The sequence below is a fragment of the Colletotrichum graminicola genome, assembly GCF_000149035.1.
Source record: "Colletotrichum graminicola M1.001 genomic scaffold supercont1.23, whole genome shotgun sequence".
NCBI classification, from domain to species: Eukaryota; Fungi; Ascomycota; class Sordariomycetes; order Glomerellales; family Glomerellaceae; genus Colletotrichum; species Colletotrichum graminicola.
Window position 1 is genome coordinate 155,557 of NW_007361027.1, and position 17,718 is coordinate 173,274.

General features: G+C 36.9%; 4 protein-coding genes across 4 annotated transcripts; 2 read left to right on the forward strand and 2 right to left on the reverse strand.

Annotated features, from left to right (window-relative positions):
- Positions 1-8,548: 8,548 nt before the first annotated feature.
- GLRG_06222 (uncharacterized protein) lies at positions 8,549-8,892 on the reverse strand (the record flags this gene model as incomplete). Its single annotated transcript, XM_008096907.1, has 2 exons — positions 8,549-8,778; positions 8,829-8,892. The coding sequence occupies 2 exons, from the start codon at positions 8,890-8,892 to the stop codon at positions 8,549-8,551; spliced, it is 294 nt and encodes a 97-aa protein (XP_008095098.1).
- Positions 8,893-9,587: 695 nt separating this feature from the next.
- GLRG_06223 (uncharacterized protein) lies at positions 9,588-10,822 on the forward strand (the record flags this gene model as incomplete). The annotated part of the gene is made up of 7 exons (XM_008096908.1): positions 9,588-9,840; positions 9,902-10,027; positions 10,085-10,215; positions 10,278-10,371; positions 10,428-10,443; positions 10,531-10,715; positions 10,785-10,822. The coding sequence occupies 7 exons, from the start codon at positions 9,588-9,590 to the stop codon at positions 10,820-10,822; spliced, it is 843 nt and encodes a 280-aa protein (XP_008095099.1).
- Positions 10,823-11,713: 891 nt separating this feature from the next.
- GLRG_06224 (uncharacterized protein) lies at positions 11,714-12,439 on the reverse strand (the record flags this gene model as incomplete). Its single annotated transcript, XM_008096909.1, has 1 exon — positions 11,714-12,439. One exon carries the CDS (start codon positions 12,437-12,439, stop codon positions 11,714-11,716), a length of 726 nt encoding a protein of 241 aa, XP_008095100.1.
- Positions 12,440-13,010: 571 nt separating this feature from the next.
- On the forward strand, positions 13,011-14,873 carry GLRG_06225 (uncharacterized protein; the record flags this gene model as incomplete). Its single annotated transcript, XM_008096910.1, has 1 exon — positions 13,011-14,873. The coding sequence occupies one exon, from the start codon at positions 13,011-13,013 to the stop codon at positions 14,871-14,873; it is 1,863 nt and encodes a 620-aa protein (XP_008095101.1).
- Positions 14,874-17,718: the final 2,845 nt, after the last annotated feature.

Here is a 17,718-nt window from a genome sequence, read left to right on the forward strand (position 1 = left end):
AGCTTTATATTATAGTAATATATTATAAGGTAGTTATAAAAGATAAGGTCTAGTAAATACCTCTTAGTGTTAGTATTAGGCTAGAAGATTCTTATAGCAGACAGTATCTATAGCTAGGCTAAAGAATAACCTAAGGTAGCTATAGTAGTTACTAGTGCTACTACTACTTATATCTAAGTAGTTATAGTATAAAGAAAGGCTGCTATAAGCTCTTCTATATTTAATACTAGTAGAGGTAGTATAGCTATAGTTAACTATAAGCTTCTCTACTACCCCTACTAGCTAAGGTTATTTTATAACTAAGCTGTGCTCCTTAGGTCCTAGTGTTTTTATAATTATCTTACTATTAACTTTAACTTTATTAATTAAGTAGCTATAGTTATAGTGCTAGCCTCTCTACTAGGGTACTAACTTAAGGGAACTATATTCCTTACCTAACCCTAAGCTAAAGGCAGTAAGTATTATATCTACCCTAAAGGTAAGTATATATCTTATTCTTATTAGCCTTAGGTATAGTAACCTATACTATTTAGAAATTAGCTTAGTATAGTAAAAAACTATAGTCTAAGTAAGCCTACTAGTAAGATAGTGTTATAGCCTAGTAAGCTTATAATTTCCTATTTCTTACTTTTTAACTTAGACTATATTATTATAGTAGCTTCTACTTACCTTAAGGATAATAGGTCTAAAAAAATACTTCCCTCCTATTTAGGTATATTACTTATTATAATATTTTTACTTAGGGGTAGTTATTAGGGAGGCTCTTTTTAAGGGGTAAGTAGTATTTACTTAGTTAGGTTTTTTTTTAGTATAACTAGGTTTTTAGATAACTAAAAGCTTTATAAGTTACTATAAGATAGTTAGATATCCTCTGCCTTACTATATAGTCTTAATAAGAGTAGTAAGTTAATTCTTATATCTCTAATAATCCTTTTTACTATATAAAGGGTGTCTTTAATCTAAAAGGGGTTATTAGCCTAGCTAACGTCTAACTAGAAGCCTTATTACTAGTTATTACTAAAGTAGTATAGTGTGTCCTTATTAAATTCTATAGTTATAAGGGATTATATATTATTATAGAGGCTTTAGGGTAGTTACTAAGTAACCTTATAGGTTAGGTTTTCTTAAAGCTATATATAGAATTACCTAAGGTTAGAGATTTATTTAGGTTAGAGCGTTCTTAGCATACTATGTCTCTAAGCCCTCTACTTTTATTAAGGTATATATATTTTTTTACTATATAGTAGTAAAAAAAAAAACTTAATAAAAATAATAAAGATAGTAAAAGTAATAAAATAGTATAAATTAAGATAGTTATACTACTACTTAATATAGCCTTTCTAGAAGCTATTATAGTTCTTATAGGATAAAGCTAGGCTGTAGTAGTGTTATAAAGTAATATAGTGTAAAAATAAAGCGTAATAGTAAAGTAGTAAAGTAAGATAAATAATAATAAGGAGCTAAATAAATAACATAGGATAAGATAGGTAATAGATAGTAGGTGTATTTATAGTTAACCTTTCTTCTGTAAAGGGTTACCTACTAAAGGGATATATACCTAGGGCACACGTAACGTATTACGTATTTATTAGGTATTTAGTCCCTACTATCTATCTATCTCCTAACTATAGGCACTTACTACCTTGTCCTATAACAAAATTATAGTTAGTTATCTAAGGCTATACTAATAATAGTAAGGAGATAATTCTTATATAGTTACTTATAATCTAATAGATAGCCTAATAACTAATCCTTACCCTTACCTTATTACTTTTATAATATAGATTTTACCTCTAGTTATATAATATTACCTAGGCGTATGCCTAATTTATAATACTACTTAACTACATTATTCTTATAAGACTTCTTATATAAATTTACTATCTTTACCTTAGTAACTCTATTATAAAAGTAATAAAGCTGCTTTATAGTATTACTAAGGCAGGAACCTACTAGTAGGCTATATATAACTACTACTATAAAAAGAATCTCTAGATAGATTTATTAACCTTTAACCCCTACCTACTTATTTTATTAGCTAATAATAAGGATCTTAGCCTTATTAGTATATAAATAGATAATATAATTAGCCTTATAGATAATAAATTCTCTACCTATAAAGAGAAGGAGCTTAAGAAGGTAACTTTTACTATAAAGCCTAAGTAACTATTAACTGTTAATAATTTTATTACCTTTAATAGTAGTGTACTTTCTTTTAGCTATAATAGTAAAATAAATTTTTACTAAAAAGATTAAGGTAAGAAGCTCTAGCCTATTAATATAAATTTACTTACTACTAAGTAAGATTTTATCTAGTAAAGGGCCTATAGGGCGTATATTACGTTAATCTACTAACCTAAAGCTTACTATAACTATTTAGTTACTATATAATACTAAGAGCCTATAGAGAAGGAGATTAAGGCTCTTAACTACTAAATTAAGTAGTAAATAAGTCACCTTAACTATAGCCTACTTTTTTAGCTAATTAACCTTATAACTAAAAAGCTTTTTATGTTTATTAATAGCTTATTTATAAATAACTATAATTTTACCTTATAACTTAGCTTTATTATTATACTTACTAATAAAAGTAATATTATATAGCCTACTACTAATAATAAGAAATTTATACTTACTAGTAATATTATTTACTTTAGCTTAATAAAGTATAAAAAAGTTATATATAGTGTACTAGCCTCTAAAGTCTATAATATAGTTACTAGTGCTAACGTTACTTATATAATTAGCACTACACTTATAATAATTACTAACTACCTTAAGTTACTATAAATCCTAATAATCTTTTATACTAACTTATACTTCCTCTATAAGTACCTTATAAAGCTTAGTACTACTAAGGAGAAGTAACTTATAATTAATATTATAGTGCTTTACTAGTTATATAAGTAATATAAGATCTATAAGATCTAATAAATATAAAGTAAAAATAACCTAGTAAATAGATTTATAAAGATATTACCTAATAAAGCGCTAGAGTAGTTAATTAATAGTAGTTAATTAGAGATATAGATAAATAAATAGGTTTTATATATATAATAAGTTATATATATAAAAAGTATTAAATACTTTTTAGCCTTTTGTTTTTATTACGTTTTTAGGCCTTTTATAAATAACTAAAAAATAGGATAATTTATAGCACTTTAGAAGGTTACTAGTGTTATAATGTTAACTATTACCTAAATATTAGCAGTATAAATTAACGCTAAACAGCTGGAATAACTACAGCTAATTTACTATAGATCTACTAGATTTATAGTGATATTACGTAGTAGATTTACTGCGTAATCCCACAATAGTTTCCTTTCCTTTACGTATAATTTAGAACCAGTATTTACCCCTATTACTTATCACTTGCCTATTAATACGTACGGTTAACCGTATTACCACCCTAGTAAAACCAACAGTTAGCTATAGTGTTAAATTATAAAGGTTTTCTATTAAGATAGTTATATAATATAAAAAAAGGTACTAAATAGATACGTAATACAGCCTAAATACTAGTTTTATAGGGTCCTTAGATAGCTTTAATAGCTAAGAGTAATTAGGCTTTATTATTTAGTAAATATATTATTTTTAGTAGTTAGACGCGTAGTAAAAAGAAGAAGAGACTATAATTATAGCGGGCTAATTGCTTTACTTATCTAATTAACTTACTTATTATATACGTTATAGATAATAATAATAAAGAAGAATAAGAAGAGGTTCTTACTATAGATATTTATAGTAGTATAAGTAAGGTGCTAAGGTAAATTATATAAGATAAGTCACGTAACTATAGATTAGCTCTACTAACGGCTGGTTAAATATCCTAACATAGACGTTTATAAAACAGCAGTAGCAGTCTAATAGCCACACTAGTCCCCTCCTAAGACCCTTTAACACTACGCGTAGTCGTAAATAATAAGCATCAAAGCTACTAGTTTCTAAATTAGAAAGAAGCATATACTACAGAACAAAGGGGTATTATCATGTAACAAAACAATACCGTTAGTTACATAGGCAGTAATAGTAACTTACATATCGTGATAGGTATAAACCTGTCATCAGAACCACTCCTGCTTAGCATGAAACCGTCTCGCATTCATTGGCATCACAGCAGAGGTTGACGTGCTGATAGCATGTTCCGCAGTCGCGTTTACTGAGGCTCAGAGCGTCACCTGTGATGTCTTCCTCCTTTAGGAATGGTGTGGCAGCCGCGACTGCAATAAGGGTGAAAAGTGGCAAAAGTCTCATTTTAAAGTATTGAAAAGGGTGGATTAGATTGTTTTGATCAAAGGTGAAGCTACCTAGTTGCTGGTGAATATTTCGTTTGTGAACTTGAGGCATAGTTGGAAACAATTTACCATCCGGGCATTTGACCTATTTATGTGATTTTGAACACTCTCTTAGCGCAAGGCATAAACCACATGACTCATAGGTCGGGCACTTTATCTCCTACAGTTTAACTACGATGATTAAAGCCTAGGTACGATGGTTTCCGGCCGAAGTTGTTTCCCCCTGTTAGGTAACTAATGCTCACCCCCCTACTACAGAACTTCACTTTTGGTGAATATTCCCCCTCTATCATGATGTCAGCTATGGGGGATAACATCATAGGGGGAAAAAACTTACCCCTGCCACCCTGTATATAATTAAGATTACATAATTACGTAGCCGCTTTTCAGCGGGGGGGGGGGGGGGGGGGGTGTAAACTTTCAAGGTATCACTTCGTGAAAAGCTTCATACTCTCGAAATGCTTAAAAGTGGAGACACCCCTGCCTTGAGGCGACTTCGAGTACTGCTAGATACTCTGGCTACTTTACGGATACACACATTATTACTACCATTCTAGATCTCAGGTTCTAGTTCAGGGTAGAAGAATCCTAAATACCCTCTGACAATTTTCCATAGGAGGCGTTAGTTACGATCTAGTTACTTACTCCAAGTGCTAACCTACTCTTCTCTTGTAACTTATTAAACACTTGTTGCATCTCGCCCTTAATGTCTTCTCTGTTGATGTATGTCTTCCTGCTTCCGCGAGATCTGAAGGAATCCTGCCAGCCATGTCTTCTGCTAGAACATCTGCTCTGTGATCCAGGAGAAGCTATCCACGGCTTGCTCGCCGTCTTTAGGCAGCAAGATGTAACTCCCCCACCCTATTTACGAGACATCCCCACATCCAAGACATTATCATCACCATTATCACCACCACTATCACCACTTATTTCACTATCTCTACTACCTACCTATATGTAACTTTAAGTCTTACTAGGTGATTTAGATGCCCTAAATTTATCTACACTATTTATATTACTAGTATTTAGACTTTATGCCTAGATTATATTCTTTATAGTAGTAAAGGTACTATTAGGTAGTAAGTAGACCTTTTTCCTCTTATATAACTATATATTATCTAACTAGGCCTTTAACAAGTTAACTTACCTTTTTAAAAGGCTACTTTAAAAGCCTACTTATTATATTCTTTTTATACCTTTTTAAATAAGTAATAAATAGTATAGGTATTTAACTTACTCTTACCTAGCTAGGTTAACTAATATAATTAGTACTATAAATTAGTAAATTAATAAGGGGTTAACTATAAGATAATAAATTTAGCTTTATTTCACTATTAGCTACTAGACTACTAGCTAGCCTACTAGGCCTTAGTAACTAGTAGGTTAGATAAAAGGTGCCTTCTAGATACTAGCTATAACCTAGTGGCTTTCTAGCTACTCTTAATATTAATATCTATAATAAATAACTTTTAGGCCTTAAAATAATACTCTAGAAATACCTTTTTACTAGTAATAGTTAAATCTATTACCTAGTTATCTAGAATTCTAGATATCTAACCTTTTAGTAATAGGCCCACTTTAATAAGCTAAAGATAACTATATTTAGTGGCTAGAGAATAGTAAAGGTATATAGTAATAAAAAAATAGATATAATACTACTAGTATTTTTAAATAAAGTTAATAGTTATATAGGTATAATACTTATTAAGAACTAGTAATTTAGCTTTTTCTAGCTAGGTAGGCTTAGTATATAAGATAAAGACCTTCTCTAGCTATTTAAGAGTAGTATTATTAGTTATCTAGTTATTATTTATTACTATAAATTACTTAGCTTTATATTTAAATAGGTTAAATAGGTTAGATATAAACTACTAGGCCTAAAGTAACTTACTTTTATATATAAGTAAGAGGGGTAAAAAGCTCCTAGTAGTAAATATATACTTAATAATAAATACCTATACTTAGAATCCTAGTTATTTTTTCTAGATATAGTATAATATTATAAAGCCTAATACTAGCTTATTAACTTTTTTACCTTTTATAATACTAGTTTTATTTATATTTTATTTATTAGATAAATAAATTACTTAAATAGTAGAAATATTACCTAAGTAATAAAGGAAATTCTTAATAACTTTAAGAAAATAAGCTACTTATTACTAGGTATTAATTACTTTAAATTAAATAGTTTTAATAAATAGATTTTACTATATAAACTAAGCTATTTATTTTCTTTTTATAAAAAGATACTTATTATTTATTATATACTTTACTAAGCTTTTTACTTATTAATAAGTAATCTACTTACTAAAAGTAACTTAAAGAGATATATAGGTAGCTAGATTATCCTCTTAGGCCTAAGATAAGTATTATATATAAGTAAAGGCAGTATTCTTACTTTACTACTTATAATATTAATAATAAAGTAACTAGTATAGTATACCCTATTTAGAAGTAGTAGCCTAAATACTATACCTATCCTATATATCTAGAAGGGCCTAATAAAGCTTATCTTTAGTATATTACTTTAAAATAGGTTAAAGAAGGTATCTTGAAAAAATGGCGTTGTTTAGTTATATATATAAAATGTTATGATAGTTGAAAAAGGTGGTGATGTTGATGAAAGAGGAGAAATGCGGGATTTTCGGATGTCTCGGAAGTGGGGGTGTCTCGGATGTGGGGTGGGGGAGTTAAGGGGGTCTTGTGGTTACGATTGTATACGTTGACCAATACATTCCGCTCCAACAGAAACCAGACCACATCCTCAAACCCCTTTTTTGCTGCATAATGTAATGCTGTATGAGACTTCTCAAGGTAGCGTCCTTCTACCTCGAAGCCAGATTTAACGAGATTGGCAGCTGGAATTGGAGTGTCAAGGTTGAGTGCACGAATGATAGCGAGTTTATCTGTCCTTTCTGCTCCATTTTGAAATAGCATTTCTGTAGGTTTTCGGTCTCCGCTTGAAGCAGTGGTGACCAGAGCTTCGGATAGAAAGCCTAAGCCGATCCTGTGGTCTAATAGAACCCGAAGCAGACCAGTATCTCCTATTATAGCGGCACCGAGTAGGATGGCCTTTTCCCTGGTGATTGTTACATCGGAATCGTTATCCAGAATGAAGTATACGACCTCTAGCCGGTTCGGTATGTCTAGCTTCGTCTCTTTTATAACGGCTTGAATGGCTTCTATCCCTGCGGTAAGCAGAGCAGGTTTGTTGTGCTCTGCCAGCATTCGTAGAATATCAATGTTGCAACACTTTGCCGCAACAACTATGGCGCGTACTTCTGCGTCAAAGCCACCATGCTCTTGACCCAAGAATCGAAGTACAAGGTCGGAAGCCCCCTCTTCTATTGCGACCACCAGAGGATTGCTTTCTATTGTCATTGCGAGCAAGCAACGAGCCAAACATTGTGCAAACTTAGTCCTTCCCTTGCGTAAAGCGTAGGCGAAGTGTTCTTTCATGGAATCCGGACCGCTTGAAAACGGGGCATTTGTTAGAACAGTAATGCTGTTCTCACGAGCTAGAGCACACAGCAGATAGGAAGATCCGAACGAGTGAAAAGGCTTGTATTGTGGGAAGATGAATCTCCCGGGTGGAGGGCCTATATAAAGGGGGCCCTCGAGCTCGTTCATGTGACATGGCACGTGGTGTGGCTGACGACAGCCGCCACACATACACGAGCCTCCTGTGATAGCTGTCTTTTTCGTTCTTGTGATGTCGCAGATATGGGTTACAAGCCGGTGGTGCAATTTCTGGCCAGTTGACCCTAAGAGCAAATGATAGCAGCTGCTCAAAAGGGAACATTATTGATTTTCCTGGGTCAGTACATTCCATTGAAGGGACATGTATCCATGAGGCAGCCCGTAACCAGCCTTTAAACATTAGAGAAGCCTTCCTAGGGCAAACTTCTTCGAAGAGAAAATCGGTGATCAGACTTTTCAAAGAATCTGATTCCCGAAAGTCTCCAGCGGCCTGAACGTGTTCAAACCATGTAGTGGCGGAATGGCGATACTCAGTTGTCTTCACTAGCTCCAAGGGGATGCGATCTAAGGGATAAATAAGTGACTTAGTTACTACCAAGTTATCTAAAAAATAAGTACTCTAATTAGCATCTAGTAGAGGCTAGAAAGAATTATCTAGTGTACTTAAAAAAGCTACCCTTAGATATCGCCTAAGTACTACCTCCCCTTCCCTCATACAGTACATAATCTATTAATTTCCATGAAGGATAGTAGCTATATTAATGAGTATTAAGTCAATACTCAAGAGGGACCACGCTGCGAGCCGTAGAGGAGTCGCCAATAATAGGAGCCTTGCGGCGAGACATAGAGGAGTCGCCAACGATGGGAACCTCGCGACGAGACATAGAAGAGTCGCCAACGATGGGAGCCTCGCGACGAGACATAGAAGAGTCGCCAACGATGGGAGCCTCGCGGCGAGACATAGAAGAGTCGCCAACGATGGGAGCCTCGCGGCTAGCTACAGCTAATCTTTGTATTAGCAACTGTAGACCAGACAGTTTCAACCGTACTCACGCGTAAGGGGCATTGCAATCGCCCCCAGAGCACAAAGCGACACGATAGCTTGAGTGTACTTCATATTGACTGTTCGGGGCAGTATAGACTGATTTGATATCTTTCAGAGAATTCAGCAGGCTGCAGGTGTTGGAATAACGTGTTATAATGGGTGGATTGATCTTCAAGATAACAATAGTGTTCTCTTAATTGGTATCGATGGCTTTGAGACAATATTAAATAAATGGCCAGATATGCGGAAGCAATGCCCCAACACGCAATGCACCTGTTCTGTGTATACAACTGAATGGGCCTTCGTATGCCAGGCACCGTAAGCAGGCGCATATAATCGTGCGTTGCCGCGTGGGCCTTCGATGCCTTGCTGACCGTAAGCATACATGAAGCCATGAAGTGCATACAGTTGCCTTGCGATTGTGGCCCTGTTCCTGATGTAACCTAATTACCATCTTGGTATGCCGCTAGCTCATATTTTTGCACTATCGGGTGGGAATATTGAGGTATGCATTCAAAAATCACGATGCAGTCAACGTCAGCTTGCATGACTCCACATTTGCCCGCGACTAAATGGCCCCACAACTGTAACATTTCTCTCGCTTTGGTCCGTCTCATCATACTGACTGGTACGCATTGGATCTATTGTAACACCAGTATTAAAAGTTACGGACGGCGATTAATATCTCTTGCATTTGCATTATTGCTGTATGTTCTACCGCTGCTACTGCCGTGGCTCTTTTTTTCCACATCACGTTGAGCGAAAACATGGCTTCCAAGGAGGTAAAGTTTGAAGCGGTTTCCATGGACGCTGAAGAATCCGACTCTGAAAGCCAATCGCTTCTGGACCGTGAGCAGCGTATGAAGACGACTAGTTCACAGCGTCTTCGGAACTGGACTTTCTTAGCGGTGAATGCATTTGTCTTGCTTCTTAACATCGGGGTGCTTCTTATGGTCACTACACCAAAGGTTGTTGATGAAGCTACCAAAATGATAACATATCCTCGTTTGCCGCATGAAGGTCAGTTCATCCCCCATGCTTGTGTAGTTGAGCGGTCAGTCTGATTGAAGAATGATCACAGAGTGGATAGAGGACGTGATCAACTTCGAACTTCAGAGCTACGACGATAAATTTTCAAATCATGGCGAGTTTCGTGGTGTAACTCGCCCTGAACTTGACCATGCATGGGACTCGATGATGCTCCGGAGTAAGTTACATACACACCTCGTTGAATTACGACTGAAACACTAAAACTCTGACTCAGACTTCACTGTGAGAATACCGAAGCCTGGCTGGCGAGAACACAGCACTCCAACAAGTATTCTTACGGAATTTCAAGACGAAGATGGGGGCATCATGGGCACTTTCAGTTTCATTCACAATTTGCACTGCCTTGTTAGTTGTAGACTTCCTCTTCGATTGCCTACGCTCATCGAATACTTACACCAACACCCTAGAAAACGATTCGACAATACATGCTACCTGAAGATTACCCTCGTGTAGCTGCAATGTATCAGCCAACGCCTGATTCTCCAATACCAACACATATAGGTCAGTGGTCCAACACCAGGCATATGTATTGTACTCGGCTAATGTTTTGCGTCCAGACCATTGCATTGATATGTGAGACGAAATTTCGCTATTCATTTTGAGTTTCAAATTATTTAGAGCTTCATTTGGAGGTTGTACTAACACGTTGTTTTTATGCAGTCTTCGTCAGTCGGAGCTGTGCCACGCGGACATGGCGCTTATGACCTTCGAGTGGCGGGAAAATGAGCCGAATCCGGTCAATATCCACCACACACCGCACATCTGTGCCAACACAGAAAGAATAACTTCCTTCTTAGAGAGAGTTTCAGTTCCTCCTTTTGGACTCACTATGAATCCGTTCACCGGTATGCTGGTTTAGTCTTTTGCGTAACAGAATCTTGGTTTACTCTAGATGACTAATTTTTTATGCGTAGGAAAGCGTCCGCTTTGGGATGTTCCCAACCATGCTTAATTATATAAAGTTAATATTGCGCGTTTATTGCGGTTATACTACGGCAATGGCAGCCGTTGTCCGCAGGAGTAATGCACATCAACTATATATAGTTGGAGATATAATAAAACGTTGATTAGAATCTACCAAATGCTTTTGTTGTTCCTAATATTTGCAGAGTCTTTGATAATATCTCGTTCAAACGCAATCAACGTGATGTATTAGACCATCTCCTAAACTGAATACTGTAAGCGCATAGGGCATGATGGGACCTTTTGTGGTGCGGTAACTATATAGAACACTACAACCACCAAAAGCAACACAAGATTCCATGCCAATCGGTGTACGTGTCATACTGATCGGTCTCAGAACGGCTTCAATCGTGAAGGTCAAGTCCTCCGACCAGTCACAGCAGTACACTGTTCTAGGCAAGTAGAAGTTTCCAATCGTCTTGTGTTATCACATCCGAAGGTAGATCATAGAAAGGCCCTAGTTTGATTAGGCAAAGGTAGGTCTGTGTGAGGAAATAGAATTGTGTATGATCTGTCTCTCTCTCTATCGTCTGCTGGCTTATATTTTCAGCTTGCCGATCGGATGTCAAGTTTTTCTGATCGGGTATGTTTCCTTTCTCATTTGGCTGATCGCCCCGCCCTACTCCAATACTGTTATGTTTAAGCTGAACAACTTTTTAAAAAAGCTATAACAACGCCTGAAAGCGTCAGTTTTTAGAAGATTAGGCCGAACCGGTTGTATTCGCTATTGCTACCCTAACCATGATTTGGGTGAATATGATTAGATAGAAATCCTTCAGCTTCCTTAATAATGTTTTCCAGCATTTAAACTTTTTCCTTCGGCCATCGGGAATCTAGGTTGGACAAGTGACCAGGAATACTTCCACGCCAAACTCAGTTGCTATTCATTTATAAGACACGAAACCACCCCAACGTCAAACGTGGATCCTATTTGCGGTTGCACCTCATCACCAATCCCTCCGATGACTTTCAGAATGGCTGAGGTACAATGCATGGTATGTGCGAGCGAGTTATGTGCAACTGCGGCTATTTCACCCGTGACCAGCCGATGCATCCGTCGGGCGAGAAAGACACAGTGAGCCAGGTGATTCTCTGTGGTCGTATAAATATGACTTCCGACCAGGTCCGACAAAGCCTCTTCAGAGGCCACTCGGTGTTGTGCCTTGTCATCATGGAAGAATGCCCATGGCCCGAGGCTGCGCCTCCGTTCGAGCACCCAGGCGCGATGTTCATCATCTGTAGCGGGATCGGAACAATACTCAGGCATCCAATTGTTGGTGAGCAAGTCAAACACACATCCGAGTTCTCGAGCCTCGGTAGAGGTATTGCCGCAGTGAAGTTCTATCGGGGTTGGGGCCGGGGGTTCATGAACCATCGTGGAGGATAGCGAGGGACAGAAGGATGAACCGCAGGTAGTCTGGCGGGCCACATATACAAAAAGAATGCATGTAGCCGCGAAAAGAAAGGCAAGAGTGATATATGCCATTGGTGGGGTCCGACAGCCAGCTCGGTGGCCAAAGTTGCCGCCATTTGCAGTTTCCGTCGATTTCAGATCGTTGGAATAACATCGACTGAGCCGGTTGTATCTTTTAGGCGACGGCAGCATGGTGATTAGAATTCAGTAAAGAAAGCCTGTATTCTGCAAAGAAAGAATGCCACAACGTTTGGGTGGCAGGTCATTCCCTGAGGCCGGCTACTCAGTCAGTGGGCGTGCCTAATACTGTGAAATGTGGACAACTCAATCATAGGTTGATGTGTGACAGGCCGTAATTGTCATCGAGAGGTTTTTGCTCACATTGCGTTAAACTTACCATTCGACCCTGAGCCAAAGTGGGTCAGACTGTAAGCGTGCGTGTAAGCATGCATAGAAATGTCATTACTGCATGTTATCTAGGATGCTTACCCAAGCCCGCGGGACCCCCTTATCCCCTGCTCCTCCACTGTCAGTCAGATGGTCAGACGGGAGTCAAAGTCGGCAGCACTTGCTTGCTACTAACAATAGAACTCACGAGCGTGCACTTGGCTAAACAGGGTCTTCTAATTACATCTATAATACGTTAATCTAAACGTTTACATGGGCGCATCTGCCTTTGATTCCTCATCTCAACCTTTGGAGAAGTTATTGTATTTTCAAAGCACTTCGAAAACACATACATCTGTTGTTGTATACAAGCAACATGAAGACCACTCGGAGACAAGAGCGACAATTACGGGACCGTATTGCACGGATTCTTCCCGATTACGAAGATGAACTTGTTCCTGTCAGCCTCTCCTTGAAAGTCACGAAAAAGGAATGTGAGAAGCTGGTGGCTTCAATCTTGTCAGAATCTACCAGCCCATTCCTAAGCCTCGAAACAAACGATTTCCGTAGCGGTCCCGATGCCACATCCAAAGAAACCTTCCGCATGGCCTTGATGAAAACCCTTCGTCCGGGTTGGCGCGATACAGCCACCGAGGCTAGGTTCATAAGACTAGCAAATATCTTGAAGCAGGAGGGGTGCGCCGCCTTTGCCGGGTTGGTTGACGCTGCCTCTTTTCGCCATCTTGTCGATGACTTCTCCAGTCTCATGAACGATGCTGGAACACATGCCTTTCTGCACTCCTTCGCCAACCTAATTGCCTATCCTCGATTCATCAACAACCCGGCATACAATGACGCTCTAATACATCCACTCCTTATTGCGATGATGTCCTATGTTATGGGTGGCCCTGTCAGAATGACAGATGCGCGTGGCAAAGACACTCCGCCCTTGTCGGTAAATGCGCAAGACAATATGCTCCACGTCGATAACACTCCATTTCGAGAAGAATACAAGATTCTCCTTGGCTGGGAGAAAGGGGAAGTCAAAGGTCCGACTGGTCAGAACTTTACTTTCCTGCCTGGTACTCATTTGGGGACCCGTTCGATACGGACAGACAAGAGGTCTCAGCCTTGGTCTACTGAGAATGACAGCCTTTTCATCACAGAAAAGAGCGTTGATGAGGTTCTCAGTTTCCAAAAGGACATCATCGGTTGCCCCCCTAGAGTGGTGGAAGTTGAATATCCCCAGCAGCCCATCACCGTGCTTTTCAATGCGGGCTCTTTGGTCCATCATCGTTATCGCAACAACGACGGCACCACGCGCAGCTGCGTTATTACCGCTTTTCATCTTGCATCAGATCACCCTGGTGCCCTGATAGCCTCCAGTATCGACGGTCAGCCTAAGACACTAGCGGGCATCCTCATGGGACATCAGAGCGAAAGCAACGCTGGAATCTTTTGTTCCCTGTTGGGCTCCAAGGCTTTGCTTATTGAGTCCAAGATCCAGGACATCCTCAACGAAACTCACCATTCCACTATGATAGAAACAACTGGAATGGAGTTATCTGGAGAGAAGCTGGAACGCTGGAGGGAGACAGTTATCCACGCGCCCTCCGCCACCCAAGTCAAGTTCAAAAGGGGATATTACATCACGCTAGCCGACAGATTCATCTCGCGGAAGCTCTTGAAGAGTAAGCTCGCGGATGCCATGGCATACGATAAACACGGCCTCCTTGACCTCATAATCTACCGCGACGGCCACGAGGAGATCCGCAAGCCGGCGCGCAAGAGTGTTTGGACGATGCCAAGGGAAGGTATCATGCATGTGCTTACCCTTTGGCTTCCGGTCGTAGAAAGCCACCGATTCACCACGGCAGACGTCGAGAACCCCCGGGTTTTGCAAAAAGAGGCCTATCAGATTGCGCGCCTCATCCGTGAATCCTTTCCGAGCATCAATTTTGCCAGGGAGAGCACGGCCGGTAAGGAACAGCAATTGTCCTCGGCACAACAGCTCATCGTAGACTTAGGGGAGTCTATCACACGGTGTGAACAGCTGGAGACATATATCACCACCAACCTCTTCCTCTTCCTCATCATCAACCAAACTCTGCCTATCTTGGACTTGACTCTGAGGCAAGAGGGTATTGTGGCTTGTGGTATATTTTTGAGAGCTTACATAGCGTCTGTATTGCTGGCTGAGAGCATTGAAAACGACGCGATTTCTGTAGGGGCTGTCTAGAATTCGCTCCAGATTCGTCGTTTTAAAAAGAATCGACATTTGGGGGTCAAGCTTATTAGGCAAGAGAAAAGGCCTGCACTTCGTGTTATAATGCTGGCTGTTCCCTTATTCACAGTTTATTAGATCTTAATAGTACAAAGCAATACCTACAACCATGAAACCAAAAATAGACATGTAATATGTGATGAACCGCAGCGTATGGTCATTATAGAGAAAAGTAGTTGTTCTATTTAGAAAGTACTCGGGGGGCTTAGTCAGGATTCTCATGTGCTAAATCCCCCCTCCTCACGGAGGGGGCAAAAAAAGGGGGGTCGCACTGAGAAAAGGGGGGTCACACCCTGTCCCCACTTTATCCTACTTTTTGTTACATTCTTACTAAAATTATTAAATATTTAGATAAGTTATTAACAGATATTAATACTAACTAAACTACTTACCCTACTTTAACCTATCTATTATACCTTACTAAAGTAATAAGTATATAACCCCTACTAAGAAGGCAGCTAAAGTGCTTTTTACTACCTAACAATAGGCCTATACCTATAACTATACTAGTAAATTACCCTCTACTATACTTACTATATAGGCACTTACCTAGCAGTATAAAGTATCTAATATATTAATTTACTAGCACCTCTATACCCTCTATAATAGCAGTAACCTCTAGGCTAGCCTAGAGGAGGGCAGCTAGCTAAAGCTATTAACCCTAGCTAAGGATTTAGCGCTTACTACCTTTATTATATAGATAGAGTAAATTAGCTTCCTAGTAGCCCTAGTCTAGGTTAAAAAAACTACTAACTTCCTCTATAGCCTCTAGGGCTAGCTAGCTGTTAATAGTAACCACTTTATCTAGACCTAGCTTACTAACCACCTAGAGCTAGAGGGTAAGGCTGTAATCCAGCCTATTAAGGTATACTAGAAGGGAGCTAAGTTTAATACTGCCTCTATCTAGGATTTCTTTACCTAGTACTAGGCTAACGTTACAGACTTTAATCTTAGCCTATTTAAGATATAGAACGCTAATAAATCTAGGTGCTAAATTAGCTGCCTTAACAGCTAGCTTTATGTAATAGTCCTTAAGTAGCTAAAACATAGCCTATATCTAGAGATTATTAACCTATCTAACTATAAGACTTTAACTATAGTTAGATATAGTAATATAATTAGTAATAGTATACTAGTATATATAATTTTTAAAACGTAGCTAATTACTACTTAGGTAGATTATTAGATTTAAGAAGGTGTCTGCTTTATATATTTAATAATAGGCTTCTCTAATTAAGAGGTTATAATAGACTATATATAGCACTTTAACACTAAGTTATATAAATACTTTACTAAGTATATATATATAAGCTACTTCTTTAGTAACTATTTTAGTTATAACGTATATAGCTATAGTAGTTATACTATATAGTATACTAACTTAAATAGTTAACAGACTAAAAAAGAAATACTATATTATAATTATTATAAGACTATTAAAAAGGATTAATAACCTTATAGGCTTTTCCTTTTTAATAAATTTACTAGTTATATAAATATTAAGCTTATAAAATACTATATTAACTTTAATATTATCTTAGGTTTTTTTTTACTTTATATTACTTATCTTCTTTAGCTAATAGATATAGCTGTTTTTTAACTATTTAAGAAGGCCTAATAATAAGTACTTTACTATTATATATAGGATAGTAACCTTATATTTATAAGGGGTGACTTTATTACTACCCTTACTACTATAATAACTATAGCCTTTATAGTAAAGAATATTATAAATAGGTTTAAGAAGTTAGGTATCTAGCCTATTTATAATAATATAGTACTAGCCTAGCTAGTAAGGAAGATATAAGAGGCTAAGCTATAGATACTATCTTACCTTATATATTTCTTACTAAATAATAATAAATTTAATAAGGTAATACTTATAATATAGTATATTAAGAATAAATATAGTAGTAAATAGAGCCTATATTTAAAGAGGTAATATAAAATAATAAAAAGGGTAATTTTAAAAGGGTCTCTTAGCTATAAGTACAGGCAGTAGTATATTAAAGACTATAACAAAAGGTTAGCTGTATTATAGTAAAAGAAATAAGCCTACTAAGCTATAAAGCTATTATATTTATTTATATTAAGTGTTACTATTATAGATATATAAGAGGTATATAATAAATAAATTACTAAGGCTACGTAAGTAGAGATCTAGTAGTAAACAGCCTTTATTAAGAAGGCTGCTTATAATAAGGAAAAAAAAGTCTGCTTATAATATTATATAATAAAGTATTAACTAGTAGATAGTAAGAGAAAGTAACTAACCTTTTAATAGTAGTTAGTTTATACTAAAGAAGTTAATAACTATATCCTATTTAATACCTTAGATCCTTACTAGTATAATATAAAGCCTAAGAAATTTACTATTAATATTAATCTAACTCCTTATCTACTATATATACTTAACTAATTTAAATATTTAGTAAGACCCCTTAGTTAGTGTAATATTAACTAAGTATTAGCTAATACTATAGCAGTAGTAGTAAAGCTAGATTTTAATTTAGATATGTTTACTAATATTAATAACCCCCTTAAAGAAGATAATAATAAGGTTAAAAGCAGTAATAAATTAGTTAGTATACTTAGTGTTAATAGTAATAATAATAATAATAATATACTATTACTATATCTATTAATAACACTACTATTATAAGTAACTATATTATAATATATATTAATATATTATTATATTATATATAATATTTATACTTAGTAAAGCACTTAGTAAGTACTAAACCCTCTAGTTACCCCCCTATTATTATAAGAAAGAAGGAAGCAGTAGTATAAAGTA